This window comes from Balaenoptera borealis (genome assembly GCF_965194805.1).
Source record: "Balaenoptera borealis genome assembly, chromosome: 4".
Taxonomy (NCBI): domain Eukaryota; kingdom Metazoa; phylum Chordata; class Mammalia; order Artiodactyla; family Balaenopteridae; genus Balaenoptera; species Balaenoptera borealis.
The window spans coordinates 86,149,267-86,166,657 of NC_138861.1; the positions used below are offsets into that span (position 1 = coordinate 86,149,267).

General features: G+C 38.3%; 1 protein-coding gene across 5 annotated transcripts in view; it reads left to right on the plus strand.

Moving 5' to 3' along the window:
• The window catches only part of PDS5A (PDS5 cohesin associated factor A), a 129,862-nt gene extending 119,869 nt beyond the window's left edge, over positions 1–9,993 (plus strand). For 4 of the 5 annotated variants that reach the window (XM_082390461.1, XM_082390459.1, XM_082390460.1 and 1 more), the window contains 3 exons: positions 74–426; positions 6,054–6,204; positions 7,302–9,993. In XM_082390461.1, the coding sequence (XP_082246587.1) occupies positions 74–426; positions 6,054–6,204; positions 7,302–7,337 (540 nt within the window). In that variant the 3' untranslated portion in view covers positions 7,338–9,993. The remainder of the gene's footprint in view (positions 1–73; positions 427–6,053; positions 6,205–7,301) is intronic. The other variant, XM_082390463.1, reaches the window with a different exon arrangement.
• Positions 9,994–17,391: the final 7,398 nt, after the last annotated feature.

Consider the following 17,391-nt stretch of genomic DNA (forward strand, 5'->3'; position numbering starts at 1 on the left):
AATGCTTCTTTCTAGTATAGATCAGTGATATTTAAGGAATTTATGTTCATAGAATTGTTTTCTGCCCTTTTAGGAGATTAATTCTGATCAGGCTGCCCAGGGCAACATCAGCAGTGACCGAGGAAAGAAAAGAACAGTAACAGCAGCTGGTGCAGAGAATATCCAACAAAAAGCAGATGAGAAAGTAGATGAATCAGGACCACCTGCCCCTTCAAAACCCAGGAGAGGACGTCGACCCAAGTCTGAATCTCAGGGCAATGCAACCAGAAATGATGATATAAATAAACCTCTTAGCAAGGGAAGAAAGAGAGCCGCAGTCAATCAGGAAAGCCCTGGAGGTTTGGAAGCAGGTAATGCCAAAGCACCCAAACTGCAAGACATAGCCAAAAAGGCAGCACCAGCAGAGAGACAAATTGACTTACAAAGGTAACGTACACCATTCTTTCTGAACTTTTAATTTAGACATCTTGTTTTAATCCTAGTTGCCAGTCACCCCCAAACACCTAGGCATTTGGGAGTGAAAACTGCCCCTGGTTTTCCTGAGTAAGTTATGGTGGCATTTGCTTTTATCTCTTTACTTTCAGGACAACAGTTTGAAGAGAGATCTCCTTTTTTTCTTTGGTTAATTTTTAATTAGGATATGGTTTTTGATGTTTCTATTTATTAGCAAGGATAACATTGTCTTGGTCTCCCTCACATAGTTGCATGGGGTTTTCTAAATATAAATGGCTACCTTTTTGATACAGAGATCCCAGAGTGGAATAGATAGATGTCATGGCATGCTCTTTAATTCCACTTGTTACAGTAAATTTTAACATAAGTCAGCACCTTACCTTTCCCCCACCCTCCCCAATGGGAATAACCTCACAGCTGCTCATCTTTGATCATGTTTGTGTTGGGATTTCAGATTTTCCACACTGTAACAGTGGTGCCCCAGTTGGAGATCTAGAAGTTGGCTCCTTACTTGGTCTACAATTAGAACTTAGCTCTACACTGCTTCTTTTTCCTTATATACCTATACCTCATTCATCTCCCCCCTGAATTAGATTGTAAGATTCTGAGTTCCTTCTAGGAAAGAACCATCTCTGATCATGTCAGGACACCCTCACCATCCTGCTTCAATATTTTTATAAAGTACAGTGTTGCTAAGGCATATGTGTTTGTAAGTACATTTTTTTAAATTACCACTTTTGAAATTTGGACGTTTGAGCTACTAAATTTTCTTACATTTTAAGTGTCTATGAGTACCTTTTTCAACATCTCATGGCAGCTGATCCAGGCCCAAACCTGACTAAGTAATGGGTGTTTCTTCTACTTAGTCACTTCTACTTTTATGGACCAAAAGTGTGGTAAGGAAAGGCAGTATTGGGGGCAAATTTATAATTTTTCTCCTCAAACCTGGACCTTTGACCTGGAACAACATACTTAACCTCGGCCTCCTTTTCTTCATCATTAAGGCAGGATGATAATGCCTTCCTCAAAGGACTGTTCCAAGAATTAAATGGTCATTAAATATAAAGCACTTAACAAAATGCCTTGTACAGAATAAATGCTCAGTAATTATTTTAACCATTGTTTTGAATTCTAGTTGCTTTACCTCTTAATATATTTTGTTATAGAAAAGCTGAACAAATTTCGTTGGAGATTGCCAGAATTCTCTTAAGGGTTTCTAGAATTCTAGCCATTCCTCACCCACATAATACTGATCATCACACCCAGGCCACCTGAGCCACCTGACCTTACCTCTCATGTGCTGTCCTTTTGCCATCTAACCAAAATATCCAGGCACTTACTTGGACCCTGAAAATATTTTCAGTAGCAACCAACCTTGTCTCTGAAATTGAGCATTGTAAAACCCATTGCTCTGCTTTTAGTTACACCATTTGCCCCAAAAACATTAAACAAACCAACAAAAATGGCTTACATGCCAGAGACTGGTCTTGATTAAAAATGGCCTTGGGCCTTTTTAAAACTCTTAATACATCTTTTTTAAGAGTGAAAAGACACCTTAGAAGTCTTAAGTATGCCAGTTAGTAGATCAGTTGAGCAGTGTGTTATCCAAAATACAGAATTCTTTGATGGTTTTATATTCTCAGTGAAGTTAGATGGTTAAATTTGGTGTTCATGATAACACTGTACTTCACTAAAACAGATCAAAGATTTTGCACACATACTTCAGAAACTTCTGGTTGAAGTATTGACTACTAATTCGTGGCTAACACAACATAGAAGGACATTCTGAAACTTTCTCCCAAGCTTCCTTTTGTCTTTTCCATTCTTTCCTGAATCTAATGTACAACTCTGCCCTTAAATTCTAGCATTATGACTTCGGCTTGGAAACCTAACTTACTCCAGAAACTCTATTACTCATGATAGCCTCTTGCACAGGATTGAATGCACTATAGGCACATGAGTATTGCTCCTTATACTTCTCATTTGTTCTAACAAATACGGACAGATAAACTGCCAGCATTGCGCTGGATGTTGGCAGTACAAAAGTATCCAAAATGGATAGGTTCTTGCCCTCAAAGAATATACTTCCCCAGCTTATCAATTCCAGAATAGAGCAGAAAACTTTCACTTTAGGTCTACTGATTGATAAAAGTGTAAGAATTATTTTTTTTATTACTATGTAAAACAATGAAATTCTGACTTATGCCACAATATGGATCAGCCTTAAGGACATTATGCTAAGTGAAATAAGCCAGACCCCAAAGGACAAATACTATATGACTCCACTTCTATGAGATACGAGAGTAGTCAAATTCATAGAGACAGCATGAGGTAGTTGCCAGGGAGAGCGGGAGGAGAGAATAGGCATTACTATTTAATGGGTACAGAGTTTCAGTTTGGAAGATGAAAATATTCTAGAGATGAATGGCAGTGATTTATGTTACATATATTTTATTTCACTTAAAAAATTGCTACATAAGATTAATAATAGCTAACACTAATATAATGCTTATTATGAGCCAGGCTCAATTCTAAGCTCTTTGTTAACCTATTAAATGCTTAAAACATCTCTACATGGGTAAGTACTATCATTATCCCCAGTTCATAAAGAGGAGAGAACCAGGAGTAGAGAGTCCATATAGTTTTTGGTCCCTTTGCTTATATAAATAGTGGAGGCAGCATTAAAACCAGGCAGCGTCACTCTGGAGTCCACACTATATTGTACTTTAAGGTAAAATTAAGTCTTAATTCTACAGGAACTATACATGCACACAAAACTAGTTTAACAGAGGATGCTTTGAAAATATTTACTTCCATATTTTAAATAGCTAATGTAGTTTATATATGTGGTAGTTTCTATGAAATGGAAAATCTTTGCATATAGTTTATTATTTATAATTATTACATAAGAAGCTAGTTTATTTAAAATAATCGTAGGTTAAACCAAACAACAACTATAGTCATCTTTTTAACCTATTTCAGAGTTCATGCAAACAGAAGCCCCTGTATTTTAGCTTCAGAGAGGGAAAAAACCAAGAGAGATCAGATGTTCTTGAATTCAAGTGGCAAACTTAAGTGAAGCACCTAATGCTATAAGAACATTGAAAGACCGTAGTGAATATTAGGTAGAATAATGTATGGGGTATTTGCAATGGTGCTTGGCATATATATTGGTAGAAATAATAGTGATAATAAGGAAAGGTTGTTGAATGTATACTGCCTTGCCAACAATCATTATGAAGCAAGTACAACCCTATGTTAGAGATAAGGGGGTTAGACCTGAAAAAATTACTTTCTCAGGCTACCTGGCCAGTGCTACACAGAACAGGGTTTTGAATCCAGGCTGTGTCCCTTATTAATCGCCTTACTGTACTGCTAACAGTGGCAGCTGGGATTATGTTCCTCCTCTATGAACACTCACAACTCTGTTATTTTTTTTTTTCTCTTAATGTGTAAAAGGAAATGTTTTAAGGTGTAGTAACCACCAAGCGATGGAATAGACAGGCACACTGAAACAAAAGTTTCTTGTTTGTGACTCAGCTGTTGTTCTAACTATCCTTCAACTTGAGAAAACGTTGAGTGGTCAAAATCCTGAAGGTGCCAGCTTTATTTTTATTTCATGGGAAACTATACAGCTTTCACCTTCCTACAAGATTCTAAACATAACTTTTGATTAACCGAAGGTATTTACCTATGATTGACATCTCACCTGTATGTTCCTGAGACCTGGTGAGGATCAGATACAGGTTAAAGCCACATGATTGAACAATTCTGAATACAGAGCTAATATAACACCTTGAATCATCCTGTTAAGGTTATCATTACACTTTGAACCATCTCATTAGTAAAAGAAGAAACAGGGTTGCCAAAGCTGAGAGCCATCAAGCACCGCATTTCTGAGCTAAAGATGAACCCAGAATGGTAGGAACAGCTCACTTACTGCCCTGGCAACTTGAAGCGTAGCCTAGAGTCCTTGCATTGTGGAACCAGATCTGGATCTGGATCACTGCACTAAAGTAGTTTACCCCCGGATTTTAAGCTTGAATGCAAGCCTTTGAGAAATAAGGCCCAGCACCCTTGTGCTTCTCTGTGGCCCTGCTTTCTAACACTATTTCATCTGTCTTTTCCTTTACCTTGCATTATTCTTCACACACTTTACTTGCTTGCTTTCTCACTTCCCTGATGGTCAATTCCTGCGCTGATCACAACTGTCCTTACATTAACACCTGAAAAGAGCCTTTCCTGACATTACCCTCCCTTCTTTACTCCATGTGCTCCTTTGTAGATCTGTCTGAATACAAGATGATCTCAAGGCAGTCAGTCTACACTGTATACTAGGACCACCTCCAGAAAACTTGCCCATTTTTATTACTTGGTATTTATACTCATCATATTGTATGATTATTTCAACTTTATTATTAAATAATTAATGAAAACCATTTTTGAGGCCCTAGTATATTCCAACCACAGTCTAGATGCTTTATGTTTATAACCTCATTAATCCTTCAGCCCTATAAAAAGTAGGACCCTTGATAAATGGTAGCCTCTACAGTCATTTAAATACCATAGCAATCACTTATGTGTAGCAAGTGCACACCCCTCTAGAATTCCTCTTACTAGGTCCTCTCACTGACATTAGGTAAATAATAATTTTTAATATGACTCCTACTTATATACTTTATTAATTCAAGGATAGATATGTTATTCCACCAAAATACAAAAACTGTGTACAGAAATTTCCTGGCATAGAATTTACTTAATCTGGGAGTTCATACATTTTAACTTGTAAACTTAACTGTAGGATTTTTAGATCCCTCTGGATTTTTGCAGTAAATCTATTCCATCAGAGGTTTTGTGTGTGTGTGTGTGTGTGTGTGTGTGTGTGTGCGTGCCAATAAATGTTCCTGTTTATATTTTGGGCTGCATTTGGAATTGTTACTTCTTTTGAGAAAATTCCTTGAATTTACCCTGTAAATTTATGAAAATCAGCCATTTGTATACTGTAGTCGGGAAATAGTATCTGAACAACGGGACACTTAATGTTGGCTTCCTGAGTTTGGGAATGGAGGATTCATCATCATTTCAGTTGTTTATTTACTTGTTTTTCCTTTGTTTTTGAATTATTATTCAAATGGAAAACAATTCCAAATATTTTGCATTGAAAATGTGTTTTTATAGGTCTGCTGATTTTTGAGTTTGTTTTATTTATCTTTGAGGCCAAATTCTTCCATGAAAAAAAGAAAATACCAATAAACACCAGTGGAGACACAGTCCTTAAACTTGGGACTTACGGGGAAACTGTGAATTTAAGGAAGTTACCTATAAATAAGACTATAGTTTTCCCATCTTTGGATTAATATGGTTTGCTTAGTATGCTTAATATTGGAGTGTTCAGGAATCTTGGAATTTTTATTTTTTTTTAAGCAGAGGATTTCCTGTGCTTATTTGTATATTGAGAGTTTCCTCACATCACATGGGTTTGTATCTTAAAGTATCCCCTAAGTGTGTTTCCTCATGTATTAAACAACCGTGTATTAGTTTAATATGAATATTCTTCAGTAACAAGTGAATTTTTATCAAAATAATATGAAATTTTTCAGAAGCCAAGTGCTCGGAAGTGATGGCGATTCACTTTGGGACATAGAATCAAGTCCAGGAAATTCTTCCAGTGATCTGGATCGTTTAAAAGTCTGTGAGAGCAGCCAGGAAGATACTGAGGACTCAGAGCTAGTAAAGGGAAGCTTCCTGAAGGTGCAGCAGGCAGCTTGTAGAGGATTCTTTGATATCATATTATTAAATTTTATCTATTATAACATTAATTTAATACTATGTAAGAATCTTAATCACTTATTAGCTTTTTTTGGTTAGCATTGTTATCTTTATAAAAAGGTATATGTTATGTTGGGGTTTGGGAATATTAAGTAAACAGCCCCCTTATCTTTCTCTCCCAAGTTTGGAATTGTTAAAAAGGAGATACCGTCTTAATACTGATGTGGCTGATTAAAAATGTGGAATGACAGGGAGTTCCCTAGTGGCCTAGTGGTTAGGATTCTGGGCTTTCACTGCCCTGGCTCGGGTTCGATCCCTGGTTGGGGAACTGAGATCCCACAAGCCACGCTTCCCCCCCGCCCCCCAAATGTGGAATGACATAGGCCAGGTAACAACTCATGCCTTGCCCCTAAATTGAACAACCTCAGGTAGACCAGAACACACCTTTTGGAGGCAAAGGAGAACAAATCTAGACAAGACCAAATCCCAGTATGCTCAGTTTTTCCTTACCCCACCCCCTCACCCATTAGATGGGTTCTTCCTTCTCCCAGAGAGGAGTAGGTGAGGGGAGAAGAGAAAGAGACCCTATCCCACTACTTCATGCTTCCAGAGGTCATAATTTTCCCTCCCTATTAGGGAAATAGGATCAGTGGGGCATTTCTCTTAACAGAATTAAGCTAAATTTTCCTCCTTTTTTTAATACACTAAAGAACAGAACTTATTTTGCTGCTTTTAAATTCATTTGCCATAGTGTCTAGTAATTTTTCTACTACATAATTTTGAAAGTATTAATTAAAAATCACAATTACTTCAAATAGCTTTTAGTGTTTTATTGTAGTAATAAACAGATTGGGCACTGGGTAGCAATGCTTAATGGTTGAAAATAAAAACTTCTTCATTGGTATTGTGTTATTATGTAACTTAGGGAAAGATTCCTAAATCAACTAAAGTGTCACATGAACAATGAAAAAATATTTTCAGATTTTAGATAATAACTAAACTATAGAAATGAAATAATCTGCGTATGGTTTGTTTTCCTGTTTATATCTTTTCTAACATTGCTTTCTTCTACCCCCAAGGTAAAAAGAAAATTCATTTGCAAAGGGAGAAAATGAAGGCCAAACAGAAGCAGGCTCTAGCTTCTGCAAAAACTTGGATTCAAAATGACCCTGAACAGAAAATGAAGTTAACTTCAAAACACACTTTCTGCCTTGAAAACTGAAAAAAGCTATTACTTCCTTTTTTCACTTGACCACAAGTCCTTTGATGGAAATGTACAGCAGAAACTCTTGAGAGAGAGGCTAAAAGCAACTCTGTTCTACCCTCCCCCCAGACTTTTCTTATGAAAAGTCAATAATTAAGCAAATTGCTTAACACTTGGTTCCAGTTCCTGCATATCTGGAGTTTAACAGCATAATACACCATTAATTTCCATGCTGCAGTCTTTATTTTAAAGAAATTAACAGGATGTCCTTATACTGACAGTGAGAATTCATCAATTTTAGAGCCAGGAATTTCCCATGTTACACAAGAAAATAATAGAAGTCTACTGAATTAATTTTTTAGAAGAAAAGAAATCAGATTAAATATTTCTTTGTTTTTCCTTTTGGAAACTTTTATGTATAATTCTTTCTGCCTGCCTACTTTTCTGCAAAATGAGATGTACAGATTTCAGTTCCCTGCTATGAAAAGTGATGTGGTGGCAATTTTATAGATGTTGCTTTCTGATTTTTATCAGAGTGAGAAAATAATTAAAATTATTATTGATTTCGTATCACTTCATATTTTGATTTCCCCTCCATTTTAGTTTAATATAATTTGCAATAAATGTACATATTGTTGTTTGTTTCATAAAGCATATCAATTTAAAGTGGTTTTTACTCCTGTGATTATGTTGGAATATTTGGAATTTTAAAGGAGTAAAGACTGTCCAGCATTTGGTTTTATAATGTTTGTCACCAGATTTTTATTATTGATGTAAAAAAAAAAAAAACAATTTTTTTAAATAGTTGGACTCTGGCAGCTTTGTAAGGACAGTGGGAGGAGTTTAGGATTGCCATCAGTTTTCAGCATTGTGCGATTGGGAAGTAAGTGCTTTGCTTTTTGTCTGCCAGTCCGCGCTCCATTTTTATGTTTATTTTAGAAAACAACTGTTGCATCAATATATTGTTTCTTGGCATTGTTCAGCATAGGTAATGTGTGCACTTTTTGTGTACACATATTCATATTTAAGTTTTTTGCATAAAATAAATGCTTCTAGATGTCATATGGTAGTCTTTTTTAATCTTTTTATATTATGTTTTCTTGTGAAATTTTTTATGTAAAAGGGCTAAAGTCATAAAGAAACAAAGAACATGATTACAGTCAACTCTCCATTATCTATATAAAATAGTGACTGCCTCAGGTTTTAGATTTTGCAGTAATCATAAAATTAAAATAACAAAGGCATACCATAAGAGCTAATTCAGGAGGAACTTGAGATTGGTCCTTTCTCACGCCCAGAGTTATCACCTGCCCCCATTCCCCACTTTAAGCCCTTCCCCCAAGCCAAGCCCTATCTGAATGTGCTCAGTGTCCTTGCACACACCTATCATGGGTTCGAGGGCATAAACGTTTGTGTGATAACTTGGTCTTGACAGGCTGTAGTCTACGTGAGACGTAAAACAAACTGAACGTGAGCTGTGTCAAAAAAAGATTATGTTAAATGAAATTTTCTGGTAGTAAATGTCACTTATGTTCTCATAGGTAATCAAGAGTTGGCTGTATACTGACTGACTGAAAGATGGGTAATTCTTTTAAATATGCATATACATACACATTTAAGTATTGGATGATGGCTAGGGAACAGTGGATACCAGTGATAGAAAATAATATCTTTGAAAGGGCAGAAAGAGCTCTACTCTTCCTTATTGCCTCTTCATAACCCTTTAGAAGGAAAGTATAAAATATTGCCTCCGACATGCTGAAAAAGAGTACCTATGCATAAGCATCAGAGAGGTCCCTCAAGCAATCAGTGGGCATGTTCTGTTGAGATTTTGAAGCTCTCGTAGAATCAGACAGCTTGATTCTTAAAGGCCACCAATCTGCCACCAATAAAAAGCACACTGGTAGGGCCTTCTGTCTCTCATCTATCTCCTTTTAACTAATTACCCAGCATCATAGCTGTCTAGATTACCTAGTGTGAAGTCATATTTAACATAATGTAGCAGACCATTCCCATCAGTTATGGCTGCTTAGATTTTTGCAAGAGAGAGGAGTTAGCTAAAAGGATCTGGTCCACATACATATGTAAATGGCCCACCCCTGATTTTTTAATATAAGCAAGTATCTGGCACTAAGGGATGGGAGAGTAGGATGATAGACTGAGCTGATGGGGAGGGACTTGTTTAAGGGAAACTTGTCATTTTTCCTTTGAAAAAGGAAAAAGTAAAAATCCCTTAGGAATTTGGTATTCACATCTCAGAGAAATACAACACAAAGTGCAGACTTACTTACATTTGAGAATTAATGTTACCCCTTTGTGTCTAGTTTGAAGCTTCTTGTATTTGTCTAAAACTACAAGCCAGAATTTTGTATCTCCTTTGATAAAAAGTGTGTATAATGTAAAGTAGTTTTGCATATTCTTGTGCTGCACATGGGCTGAATTTTTTTAAAAAATTTTTAAAGACTTGAAGAGAACCTTGTAATTTGTGTAAATGACAAGTGTAAAATCCTACCATAAAATGCTAAAAATATGCATTCTTTCAAATAAAACCAAGAAATGCAGCATTATATAGTAGTGTGGAACCCTGAATATTCATGAACCCCCTTGGTATGTCACAAGCTGATAAAATGTCTTTGCATATTTTGTTTAGATTCTGGAGTTTGCACATTAGGGATCAAATGCCACCTTCGAACTTCCTGACTACATACTCTGATGTGGCTTACAGTGACTGAGGGAGAACATAATAATAGATGATAAATTCTTATGGACATTTGGGAAATTTTAGAAATTGTTTAAGAACTTAAAAGTGGCCCTCCATTCATACTATCTATTGATACATACATCTATTTATCGCAAATTCTGGACATGCACATTTAGTTCAAAAACTAGTTTACAGAGAGCAAACAGATTACATATATGTATCTGGAATAAGAGGTGAACAGAATGAGAAGTAAGAGAAGCTATCATGACTGGTTATGTATTTTACCCTGAATGGGATTATCATTCCACACTTGGGATGCTTTTATTCACATGAGTAACTGTCAATAGAAACCACTGGTGACCAGCAAGTCTCCAGCAGTCTGACGAGCTTTGCAGCGTGCCTAAATAATGATGGCTTTGCCTACAAGAAGTTTAAAGTTTGCTACAAGCCAGCAACAGTGGAAATCAATGGAAATGAGTGTACATAATCAAACACTCAGCCTGTAAACTAGAGCTCCAGCTTTTCATTCCCATTTAAGAGTAATAATAACCTTCACTTATTTTATCTTGTGCCCATTTCAGAGTCCAACAGGAACATGTACAAAGTACCATTTCTAAGGAACATGGGCCAGGCTAGTTGGTGATCAGGACTTCAAATTTTGGGGTGTTTCTCAAATAACGTTTTTTAATCAATGCTGATTACAACTTAAGGCACTTTCCACCCCTTCCTTCTCTAGTTACTCCTTTCTCTAGCAAAGACCACGCATCCTTTTAAGAAACAGCACTGTATGCGTTCTTCCGGGAGAAGCTTGAAAAACAATCAACTGGAGGTCAGTTATACACAGGAGTGCCGTAGTTCAAGGTCCAGATCTGTGCAAGCCAGTAAGAAAGTGTAAGGGTCGGAGGTAACCATTCTGTACAGACTGGGCTCATTGGCAGGGGCTGGCATTAAAACACTAAGATGGGTGCCTTAGAAGGACTAGCAATATAAAGCAAATGGCACAACATGGGCATATATGGCTGTTCAGGTGTCCATTGCCTGGACCTCATAGATGCTGTAGAAGCAGAAAATCCTTACCTTTTCTAGAGAAGTGTTAATTTTGAGAACTGTTTTGAGCACGTAGGTCCCTAAAGTGATTGGGCTGAGCAAGCCACCCACCTCCGGATTAGCTGGACCTGATGCAGGAGTCAGTTCTCCAGACTGAGGGCCCCCTGGAAGGAGGTGACCATAACGGTGGGCTGGGGACAGATTAGAAGATGGCTCTTTCAGCAGCATGAACACCACTTGAGCACTTCCCTTGTACAAAACATTGCTCTATTCACAGACTCTGGAATACCTGGTCCCAGCCCCCAAACCTTGGTTGTCCACCATCCTGAGTACACCCCCATCTCAAGCATAAATTCTGGTGTGTTGATAATTCCTGTGGCTTCTTTGGACAAACTGTAGGGATTTAGTGAGCTTCTCCAAGAATCAAATTTTGATGGGGACCCAGGCAGCAACCCCTCAAAGCACCCATTTTAGTTTTATTCTGAGCCTTTTTGAGAGATCACGCTGGTGGCCGCCCAACCCAAAAAAAACGCCTGAAACCCTTTCCCTCCCAGGAAGGTCTTGACAGTTTTGCCATCCGGTTTCACCTGGCATGTGTGGTGGAGTGTATCCTCCAAGAGAAAGGTCAGGTGCAGAGACAAAAGAGTAACCTGCCCCTTTGCCACCCACCGCAGGTTAAGAGCTGAAAGGCAGAAGGCTGGTACCCTTAAAACTACCTTACTTATGACCATTCTACGAGCAGGCTCTTTTAAATGCTGTACATAGAATCGGCCCAGGAGTCCAGGGTCTCTGCATTCATTGCCCATTTGGAAGCTTGGCCTGCCCAGGGAAGCTTATAATTATGTGTAGCAGGGCCTGCCTCTTTCTAGAAGTCTATTACATCATTTGCAGTCTCCTAATTCCACCTTTTCATCACAATGGTAACATAAATGGCAATGAAGTGTTTGTTGTCCAAAGGCCTGATCTTCAATTGATGCGTGATTTCTCTCTTACTGATAATTTTGGCGTTGTGTTTTGAAGGTCAAAGCTACCTAAATTTTACAGTTCCTATGGAAGGATGAAGGACATTACAAATATTCCACAATTAAGTGGAAAATAGAAGAAAGACACACAGCAATCAAGACAAGAAAAAGAAATAAAAGGTATTCAGATTGGTAGGGAAGCGGTAAAATTGTCATTCTATGCAGATGACATACTATATATAGAAAACCCTAAAGACTCCACACAAAAACTACTAGAACTGATCAACGAATTCAGCAAGGTAACAGGATACAAAATTAACATATAGAAATTGGTTGCATTTCTTTACACTAACAATGAAATGTCAGAAAGGAAATGTAAACAAACAATCCCTTTTAAAATCACGTCAAAAAGAAAAAAGAAACTTCAGGATAAACCTCACCAAGGAGGTGAAAGACTTATATGTTGAGAACTAGAAAACACTAATAAAGGAAACTGAAGATGATTCAAAGAAGTGGAAAGATATCCCATGCTCCTGAAGTGGAAGAATTAATGTTGTTAAAATGGCCATACCACCCAAAGCAATCTACAGATTTAATGGGATTCCTATCAAATTACCCGTGACATTTTTCATAGAACTGGAAAAAAAATCCTAAATTTTATATAGAACCATAAAAGACCCATAATTGCCAAAGCAATCCTCAAGGAAAACAACAAAGCAGGAGGCATAATCCTCCCAGACTTTAGACAATACTACAAAGCTACAGTAATCAAAACAGTGTGATACTGAAACAAAAAGAGACATATGGATCAATGGAACAGAACAGTGAGCCCAGAAATAAACCCACACACCTGTGGTCAATCTTCGACAAAGGAGGCAAGAATATACAATGGAGGAAAGATAGTCTCTTCAGCAAGTGGTGTTGGGAAGGTTGGACAGCTGCATGCAAATCAATGAAGTTATAACACACCCTCACACCATACACAAAAATAAACTCAAAATGGCTTAAAGATTTCAATATAAGACATGACACCATAAAACTCCTACAAGAGAACATAGGAAAAACATTCTCTGACATAAATCATACCAATGTTTTCTTAAGTCAATCTCCCAAGGCAATAGAAATAAAAGCAAAACTAAATAAATGGGACCTAATCAAACGTATAACCTTTTGCACAGCAAAGGAAACCATGAACAAAATGAAAAGACAACCTACGGACTGGGAGAAAATATTTGCCAATGATGCGACCGACAAGGGCTTAATTCCCAAAATATACAAACAGCTCAATAACAAAAAAACAACCCAATCAAAAAATGGGCAGAAGACCTAAATAGACATTTTTCCAAAGAAGACATACAGATGGCCAACAGGCACATAAAAAGATGCTCAACATCACTAATTATTAGAGAAATGCAAATCAAAACTACAATGAGGTATCACCTCACACCAGTCAGAATGGCCATCATTAAAAAGTCTACAAATAATAAATGCTGGAAAGGGTGTGGAGAAAAGGGAACCCTCCTACACTGTTGGTGGGAATGTAAATTAGTGCAGCCACTATGGAAAACAGTGTGGTGGTTCCTTAAGAAACTAAAAATAGAGTTACCATATGATCCAGCAAGCCCACTCCTGGGGATGTATCAGGAAAAAACTCTAATTCAAAAAGATACATGCACCCCTATGTTCATAGCAGCACTATTTACAATAGCTAAGACATGGAAACAACCTAAATGTCCATCAACACATGGATAAAGAAGATGTGGTACACACACACAGACACACACACACACACACAATGGAATATTACTCAGCCATAAAAAAAGAACAAAATCATGCCATTTGCAGCTACATGAATGGACCTAGAGATTATCATACTATTCAAAGTAAGTCATAAAGAGAAAGATGAATACCGTATGATATCACTTATATGTGGAATCTAAAATACGACACAAATGACATATGTGTGAAACAGAAACAGACCCACAAATATAGAGAAGAGACTTGTGGTTGCCAAGGGGAGGGCGAGGGAGGGATTGGGAGTCTGGGATTAGCAGATGCAAACTATTATATACAGAATGGATAAACAAGGTCCTACTATATAACACAGGGAAATGTATTCAACATCCTGTGATAAACCATAATGGAAAAGAATATGAAAAAGAATATATATATGTATGTATAACTGAATCACTTTGCTGCACAGCTAAAATTAACAGAACATTGTAAATCAACTATACTTCAATAAAATTTTAAAAAAGAAGAAGAAAGCCATTGTGCAAACCCATGGCCTTCACTGCCATTTGGCTTTGGGGAGAACAGGGTTGTGAAAGTGCAAAGAAGCAGATTAGAAAGCTTTCTGGCTGTGTTCACTTTCATTTTAATATCCCCGCTTATAATTAATATTTTTTTAACAATAATAGTTGAGCAGAGAAGCCCAGAAAGGGCTGGCATTGCAACAATAGATTTTCTTCCCCTTAGAAAAGCTGAATCATGAGAGCACAAATCTATCAGATGCAAAGAAACTTTTGCTCTGTAAATTCAGGCAGGAACCCTTGAAGGCCTGGGTTGAGTACCTCACAGTGTCAATCAAGTGGCAGGAACCAAGTGATGATGGAAATCTGCCTTAAAATAATTGCAAAGTCCAGCAGGTGTGGGAGGCCTTACCAGCTCTCCCGGATACTCAGAAGGGCAAGTGTCTCAGAGAAGCCCAGGTGGGGAAGGGGCCTCACACTGTAGGATGCGAGCCTGGCGCACAGGCCTTCATTCACCTTGGAATGGGATGATTAGGTGGAGAAGACCAGAATATTTTCCTACTTAGGAATTCAAATTAAAAGTTGCTTCCTTGGACTTCATAAAGTTCAGCACCACTGAGATGCTTATTTTCCTTACTCCATAGAGCACCTTCCTTTCATGGGGCAAGATTCAGTCAGTCTCCTTGGAAATTGGCCACTTAGTACCTTTCCCCGTAACCATCAGGTCAGAGTGTGCTGGTCCTTCATTGCCTAGTCTGTCCTGGCTCTGTTTTAGCTATAAAGAAAGTGAGACCCAGAAGAGGCTGTTTGTTTGTCTATGCTCTAGTCCCCCATCCCACACCCAAAGCTAATACTTAATAAATTACTAACTTATCAAAAGCTTGGATCTTTACATACACTGGCACATTTAATACTCACAATAATCTCATAACTACTATGTTCATCTCCATTACACATACCATTGAAGCTCAGAGATGTGTTTAAAACAATAAGCCCAAGCCTCAGCAAGAACGTGGAAATTTAAACCCAGATAGTCTGACTGCACAACTCAGTGCTTCCTGCTTAAACTTTTCCACCAGGTTTCTGAGAGGCCCACAACCTCTCCGGAATTTGATGGTGAGTGAAATACAAAAGTAGAAAGAGAAGGATAATGAATACAAGATGGTGGGGAGCAGCTGGGATGATAGCACCTATTGCTTTCTGTTGCCTCCATGTACGCATTCAGCAGACAGTATCCTAAGGAAATCAAGGTAAAATTGAACAAGAATCATTCAATTGGTGGATGCATGAACAAAATGTGATCTATCCATATATATCAAATTTATAAATAATAGAATACTACTTAGCAATAAAAAGGAAGGAAATACTGATCATGCTACAACACAGATGAAGCTCAGAAACATTCTGCTAAGTGAAAGAGGCCAGACATAAAGAAGCATACATTGTATGCTTCCTTTTATATGAACTATCCAGAGAAGGCAAATCTACAGAGACAGAAAGTAGATTAGTGACTGCCTGGGACTACGGTTGAGAGCAACAATTAACTGTAAATTGGCTCACGGGACCTTACTGGAGTAATGAAAATGTTCTAAAGCTGGATCATAGTGATGGTTACACAGCTCAGTAAATTTATTGAAAATTACTGAATTATACATTTTAAGGGGGGGTGTATTTTATGATATGTAAGTTGTACCTTAAAGTTTAAGATAAACGAGACATCTTCTCAAAAAATGTTTAACTATACACAACAAAGCAGCATCTACTTAAGTACCAGATTGTTAAACCCACATTATGTCAAAAGCACCATTATTAATAATAATTGAGTTTACAGGCACACCACCTTCCCATCAGTGAGCGCCACTTCTCAGAGGGTTACTTGCTGGGGTTACTCCTGTTCTCAGTTAGGAGGGTCTGGAAACAGTTTCTTCCATGGGACTGGCCTTATTAACCAAAGACTATTAAACATAGTCTTTTATTTACACAAAAGACTATGTGTAAACCAGAGGCCAGCATGTTCACAATGACTGATTATTTCCTTCTCTCTGCTTGGGAAGTCTCTGTGGGAAGCTGAGTTGAATGAGGTCTGGGAAGTGTAGACTCTACAAGAAGAGGTGGCTGGGTCATCTTCACGATCAGCCTCTATTACCTGCAACTGCCTGCAGAACCCACCTCTGTTCTGATGTACCTGGCACTGTGAGGTCTTGGAAATCTCATAGGCCCTTTCACAACACAGGTTTCTCACCTGTAAAATAACTGCTTCACAGTCATGAGGGTAATATATGGAGAAAACCTCACAGAATGAGGTTTCCTATTCCTGGAAACCTATTCCTATTCCTGGCCATAGGAATGCTCACCTGCTTACAGCTGCTGTCACCACTCAAGCAGACCGGCAGCCCCAGCTACGGCCAGAACATCCTCAGGCAGCGATCAAAGACACCCAGATACTTCGTTCTTGCTCGCTGCGTCCGTTTTCCAGGTTCTGGGCCAACCACTCCACTTCTGTTAATCAATCTTTCTTGAACCAGGGAGAAAGTTTCCACTTCCTCACATTTCCATACCGTTCAGCCCCAAAGAGGCCACATTTACAAGTAAAACCTCATCATCATTTTTCAGACAGTCAGCATACTGAATGCCCTTTTTGGGTTTGGGGAACCCCCACCCCACAACTGACACCCCACGAGGCAGAGCCCATTTCCCTCCGTAGAAGCTGAAAACACCAACACTTACTTTCCCAGCCTCCCTTGCACCAAGGGCTCAGACATTTGACCTGGACGCTGTCAACCAAACACCTATAACCCGCTTTTGAGATGTGGACTGTGACACTACAGAATGGGGACCACTCCACCCTAGAAGTGGGGGGCAGCAGTGTCCAACATCCAGAATTGGTGGTATCGGTGCTGTAGGCTGGCTGGGGTGCCTCAGGCATTGGCAGTGGAGGCTGTACCTTCACAGGACCAGTTCTATGATATTATTTTTGGCATTGCTTCTGGCAATGCTAGTGTC